Raw genomic sequence first — 6,642 nt, 5'->3', positions numbered from 1 at the left:
ATATCTCATGTTTGTCTCTCTGTTTCTTTGCTTGCTTATTTCCACTTTGGAGAAGCCTGTGTTCTCTCTTGAACATACACTTCTCTCTCTCTCTCTCTCTCACATCTTAAATAAGTTCCAATAAAATTTATCTTACTTGACACAAAAAAATTGTGGTATATACACACAATGGAATACCACTTAGCTTTGAGAAAAGATTAAATCGTGTCTTTTGCTACAGCTTAGATGGAGGTAGAGGGTGTCACTTTAAGTGAAATAAGTCAGGGAGAAAAACAAATATTGGATGATCTCACTTATAAGTGATATATAAACAAAGTAAGGAATAGATCGCAGCCAATGAAAACAAGCCCTTTGACCCTGAAAACAGAACAGTGGTTATCAAGAACCAACCTACGAATATAATCAGATTCTGAGGTAAGGGAAGTTAGGGCTTCAATATATTAATTAATTGGGGGGATGCAATTAATCTAATGACATTGCCTAATCAGAATGATGAATGTATGGGAGTTTATTGTACTAAGCTATTTGCTTTTGTCTATGTCCAAAAAACTATATCATATATTGCCATATTACAGATGAGGACATTAAAGTGACCTGAAAATGTAAAATTCATGCTCCTTGAAAAGGAAGACTGATCACAGAAAACATAGCAATTTTTCATAAGCACATTTTTCTACATCACAATAATTACACCTGCTTTCTTTGCTTGGAACTGAACACATTTGTAGAAAAATAAGTAAGAATCATCTTTCAAATTCTCTAAACTAAAATCACAAGATATTAAAACATATGCAAGACTCTCAAAAATTACAGCAATGTATGGGGCTGGAAGAGAGTTCAGGAGCTTTGACTGCTAAGGAAACTAGTTCAATCCCCAGTGCCGCCGCATATGCTGAGTGTGTTTCTACAGTTCAAGCTGTCATCTTTGCTTGCTGATTCTCAGTACCACAAGCACTGCAGTCATATATGTGTTAGTACCACAACAAAAGAGGCATGAGTCCCCATGGAGCACTAAAGGTAAAAGTAGGCAAGTGTCTGCTTGCAGTTTCTGACCCAGGGGAACAAGCACTAGCTCCCTAAGGAGCACATGTATGAATGAGCAGCAGGGACAACCCTGGAAGGTATGTACCACAACCATGAACACAGCCAAAGAATGAACCTTGAGTCACATGTGTACAAACAACACAGTTGAAAAAGGAGTGTAAATCTCAGTAAACACCATAACTAAATGTATGAACACAAGAGCCAGCCATGTGAAGAGACCTGGTCATTGAAACAACAATATAGGGAAAGGGAAAAAAAATAAATGGAATTAATGCACGAAGACAATAAAAAAAAGATAATGACCCAAATGTACATGACAATCTCATCTGTAATGATAGCTGCCTCTCAAATTAAAGGAAATATAGAGAAACTTTCTAATCAATGATATCAGAACTTGGTAGTCCTTTGGAAAACAAATTTCTTCCATACTTACAGCATATAGGAAGATGAAATCCAAATAGATCAAAAAAATTTTTTTCTGTTGGGGATCAAACCTAGGACCTCACATATTCAAGTCGAGTACTCAAACACTGAACTACATCTCCAGTTCCCAGATTTACATTTTTTAAAAAGTTTAAACCATAAAGTTACTAATTATTTTGCTGGTCCCTTATTCAGTGCATTGATGTTTAGGAGAGTGAGGTCTTCCTGATGCACATATTCTTTGAAATTAAGAAATGACCAATCGCTGTCTCCAAGCTTTTTTAAGCCTGAAGCCTATGTTGTCTGATAAAACTATGATATATGTCTTATATAAGTCAAACCTTTTTTTGCAGTAGTTGTTTGCTTAAAATATGTTCTCCAACCTTTAATTTTGATTCTGTGCTTGCTCCTACTATTCAAATGTGTTTATTCTAAGAAGCAGAAGTTTGAACTCAATTTTCTAAACCATCCTGCCACTCTCTGTCTCGCTTATTTGATATTTAAAGCATAGTTTTAGTATGTACAATAGTACAATAAAATGATAGTACAATAAAATGCAATATTAGTATAATAAAAGACTTGCATTATACAGTTGTAAGGCAATAGTTCTTGCTGTGTTTATTTTCATATAAAATAGCAAATAGACAAAATATTTTATTCTAGCCAATATTTAAAAGCAGCTTGAAATTTTTCTCTAAGTTGAACATGAGTTCTAGTCTTAGTTAATTCTTCCCCTTATTTGATTTCATTCTATGTGGTGTGCACCCAACCCAGGTTCAATTTCTGGCACCATATAGTCCTCTGAGTATCACAATGACCAGGTACATCCCTGGAGGCCTCCAGAACCTCCAGGGTGAGCCAGATATTCCCAGCACTGCTGGACCTTGGAACTGCTGGGCCCTATCAACATTGCACATCCTGGCCCTTAAACTGAACCGATAACTCTGTTGACTAAAAATTATCAATGGGGCCCCCGGCCTCTTCGTAACACCTTGGGAGGATCCCCCAAAAACAGAAAACAAAAGCTTCCCATAGAAAACAACACATTCATATGTCAGCCAAGTCAGAGAGAAAGGGAAAATGAGTGAAAATACCTGCAACTAATATCACAAAAGGTTAGTTACCCTAATTTTTAGCCTATAGAAACAGCCTGGAAAGGACAATAAGCCAATATATGAAGCTTATATTTCTCATTCAGTACTAGAGTTATCTACTTCAGTTTTTGATCATTAATACATATTTACTTGTCTTTTCATTATGGCACTGTTATTTATAAAGTTGATCATAATAGCATTTCAGGCATACAAACCATTATACAAACACTATACTCCCCTTGTTCATCGATTTGGTCGAGCGGGCCCAGTAACATCTCCATTTTGAGACTTGTTGTTACTGTGTTTGGCATATCGAATACGTCACTGGTAGCTTGCCAGGCTTTGTCGTGCAGGCAAGATACTCTCAGTAGCTTGCCGGGCTCTTCGAGAGGTGCGGACGAATTGAACCCGGCTCAGCCGGGCTGGCTGCTTGCAAGGCAAACACCCTACCCGCTGTGCTATCGCTCCAGCCCTTCAGGCATACAGTGTTCCGAAACCAATCCCAGTACCAGTGTCAACTCCCCTCCTCCAATGTTTCCAGGTTCCCTCCCACTCCCAAATCTACCTTCTTGGCAGGCACATTTGATGGTTTATTTATTTTTTTATTTTTATATTTATTATAGTTTGGGTCTCCTGGTTGTAGTGATGCTGGCTTTGTGTTTTAAACATATACATGTACCTCCACACCACTGTTGTTCTAGGGGCTCCCAACTTCTGTACTTTTACCTCCTATTCACTTGTTCTTAGTTTCAGTCTCAATTTCTTTCCCTGTTCTCATTTCTATAACTTAGATTCAAAGGTAATCTAGGTATCCCCATTTTGATACCTTGCATCTCCTTGTCCTGTTATTCTATATACCACAAATAAGTGAGATCATCTGATATTCGTCCTTCTCCTGACTCACACTTGACATGATATCCTCTCGTTCCATCCAAGTTGCAATGAGTTGCATGATTTCATCATTCCTTGTAGCTGCATATTATTGCATTTTGTGTATATATACATATATTGGGCTCGAGCAATAGCGTAGCGGGTAGGAGTTTGCTTTGCACGCGGCTGACCTGGCCGACTGGAGTTCGATTCCTCCGCTCCTCTCAGAGATTCTGGCAAGCTACTGAGAGTATCTCGCCCCCATGGCAAAGACTGGCAAGCTACTCGTGATGTATTTTATATGCCAAACATAGTAACAAGTCTCACAATGTTACTGGGCCCACTTGAGCAAATCAATGAACAATGGGAGGACAGTGGGAGGACAGTGCTACAGTGCATTGCTATACATATATTAATATACCACCTTCATTATTCATTCATCTGTCAATTGGACACCTGAGTTGGTTTCATATCCTAGCTATGTGCTAACTGCTATGATAATGCTGTGCATATATCCTTTTGTATGAATGTGTTCGTGTCTTGGGGAGAGATTCCAAGAAGAGGAATTTACTAAAAAGAGAAATATGGGCCAGTAAGATAGTTCAACAGGCTGAGTGCATCCTTCGCATGAGGGGATCTGTGATTTGATCTCTAATACTACACAGTCGCCCAAATACGTCTGGATATAGTCCCTGAATTAAAAAATTACAAATAAAAAGAGAAATAGCTATCAAATTTACCCTTGACGAATAATTCCACTTCTGAAATCTTTATTACATATATGTCTGCACTGACATAAAATTAAATACATACAATGATATTCATTTCAACCTTGTTTATAACAGCAAAAGACTGGAAACAACCCTGGCCTGCCAAGAGGGGACTATTTGAGTCAATTATGCTTCACCTACACAGTGCAATATTATGCAATTGTAAAAAGAAATGGGAAAAGCTCTCCATGGACATATAATGAAAGAACACAGTGATATATGAAATAAGACAAGGAAGTCAGGGAACAGTGCAATAGCTTGCTCTCTACATACAAGAAATGCACACACATTTGCTGATATCTAGCACAAGGATAAAGAAACAATGAAGTCTAAATAACAACAAAAGAAAATTAAAAGAGACTTTTCCATACATTCCTTTCCATAGTCTTTATTTCTAAGTCATGCAAATTCAAGGGAATTTAAATATTTAAAGCTTCTGAGTTTGCCATGAAATTCTCAGGACAAATATGAGACTAACTCGAATTCTTTTTGTCTGTTTGCTTTAAAAAGTCCTCCTCACGGCAAGTCTCAGTTTATCTAAGCTTCATCTAAGGTTTTCAGATTGTATTCTTGTGCTCTAAAGACAATTCCCAAGGATTGCAAAGACTTGCTTTTCTCTTTCTTGTTCTGTGAAAAAAAGGAACTGAATTGAAGGGAGACCAGAGCATTTGACATTGACCAAATAGGAGACTGCCCAGATGTTATTGATCACTAGCACTTGGCAGCTCAACCACCCTTGGGTGCGCATCCCTTCAAGCAAAAAGAAGTGTGCTGCGCTGAGGGTGAGGATTCCTGCTGGGGGTGGGGGGACCTGAGCGCACAGCATCCAGCAGAGAGTGAAATTCCTTGAGAAAGCCCCTTTCCCTGCATCGCACCCACAGCACTCAGCCTGCTTGCAGCCCAGCGGCCTCTCCGAGAATGCTACATTTAAAAGTGCAGTTTTTGGATGATTCCCAGAAGATTTTTGTGGTTGATGTAAGTGGAAATCACATTGCTCTTATTCCTTTATTGTTTGTTCAATACTGGTCATTTGTGGACATCCCATTAGCTGCCGATGTTAATGTCTTCTTTGGGACCGAAGGAAGGAGGACTGGGGATTTTAGATTTAGAAAAAGAAATCCGTGTTTAATATCACAGTGAAGCTCATGTTTTTCCCATTAACCTTTCTGGAACAGGTTTTCTTTTTCTCAAGGGACAACAACAGCAAGTTTTAAAGTCATGTGAGAAAAAAATAAGGCATCGATAACTTCCTTGTCTACTCAAATGAGATATTATTACTTATTGAAATAATTTGTCTGTGGATCTCACCCCATGAGTGTTTGGTAGGAAAAACTGTGGCTGTAAGGAAAAGGAAAAATGGAAAGCTACCCTCCTTTTCTGAAGAAAACCTACAGAGTTGGACTTGGGGCGGAGGGGATAGAATTATGTGGTTGTAATGAGAAATTCAGGAAATAATGACAAGTATGAAAGAGAGAAATGGGATAAGAGACTATTTCGTTTGATTTAGCACTTATAGTTCAGGGTTCTTAATATAATTCCTAGCTACAAGATGATTGCGTACAATTATACCTCATCTCTTCAAGCAAGAACAAATGTATTAAGCACATGATTTGGGGCTCATCTTCTGATATGTACGTTTTGATGTCAGGATTTATGTATGAGCCATTTGGAAATGTTCTGTGATTTTGTTGGAACAAAAATGCTATTTTCTCTGATGCTTACATTAACTACTAGCAAGGAACAAATAGTTCGTTTTCTTTGAAATTCATACAAAACGTTACTTGTTTTCTTTTATACAAAAACTGACAACTGCTGTTGGGCGTATGGGTAGCCCATTTTTTCAAATGAGTGTTTCAGTTTTATTTGAATCATATGCTTCGTGGGTGATGACTTCATGGTTTCAACTGCTGTTTTGCTGTCTCTTCCTTTCACTTTTATTTGCAAAAGGCATTTTTAGGTCCACGGACCTGAATGATTTGATTTTGGAGCAAATAACTTCCATTAGCAGGAGAAGGCATTTGCTATTCTTTCTTCGAACTATACTTAAGGTGTGGAAAATGCCTTTTGAATAGTTTATCCATTTGCAGGCTGCTGCTATATGCTCACAGTGCCCTAATGCGTTAATTCAAGAGACACTGCTTTAGGCTAAATTTTAATAGGTATTCCAAGCAAGTCAAAGAAAAAATCTTTGATTAAAAGTGACAGGAGAGCTTTCTGAATGTGCAGTTCAAATTCAGAGCCAATTAAATGGGGGTGGGGGTGGGGGAGACCAGTACCAAGGCTTCACTAAATTTACCTTCTGAGGAGCCAATCCAGCAACTTGAAGCCAGCATGATTTGGCTTCAAGTCAGATTGCCTCTTTCCAGCTGCAACACATTGTACTCCTGGGGAAGATAATGGGAGAGATTTGATACCCCGCAATTCCAGTGTCACAGCATCTG

The 6,642-nt window shown here is 38.4% G+C and overlaps 1 protein-coding gene across 2 annotated transcripts in view; it reads left to right on the top strand.

Moving 5' to 3' along the window:
- Window positions 1-5,050: 5,050 nt before the first annotated feature.
- FRMD7 (FERM domain containing 7) overlaps window positions 5,051-6,642 on the top strand; it is a 67,650-nt gene continuing 66,058 nt past the window's right edge. For both annotated transcript variants that reach the window (XM_056130189.1, XM_056130188.1), the window contains exon 1: window positions 5,051-5,176. In XM_056130189.1, the coding sequence (XP_055986164.1) occupies window positions 5,120-5,176 (57 nt within the window). In that variant the 5' untranslated portion in view covers window positions 5,051-5,119. The remainder of the gene's footprint in view (window positions 5,177-6,642) is intronic.

This window comes from Sorex fumeus, unplaced genomic scaffold, assembly GCF_029834395.1.
Source record: "Sorex fumeus unplaced genomic scaffold, SorFum_2.1 ptg000075l, whole genome shotgun sequence".
NCBI lineage: Eukaryota > Metazoa > Chordata > Mammalia > Eulipotyphla > Soricidae > Sorex > Sorex fumeus.
Note: the sequence above shows the minus strand (reverse complement) of the source record. Positions and strands in the feature narration are given on the sequence as shown.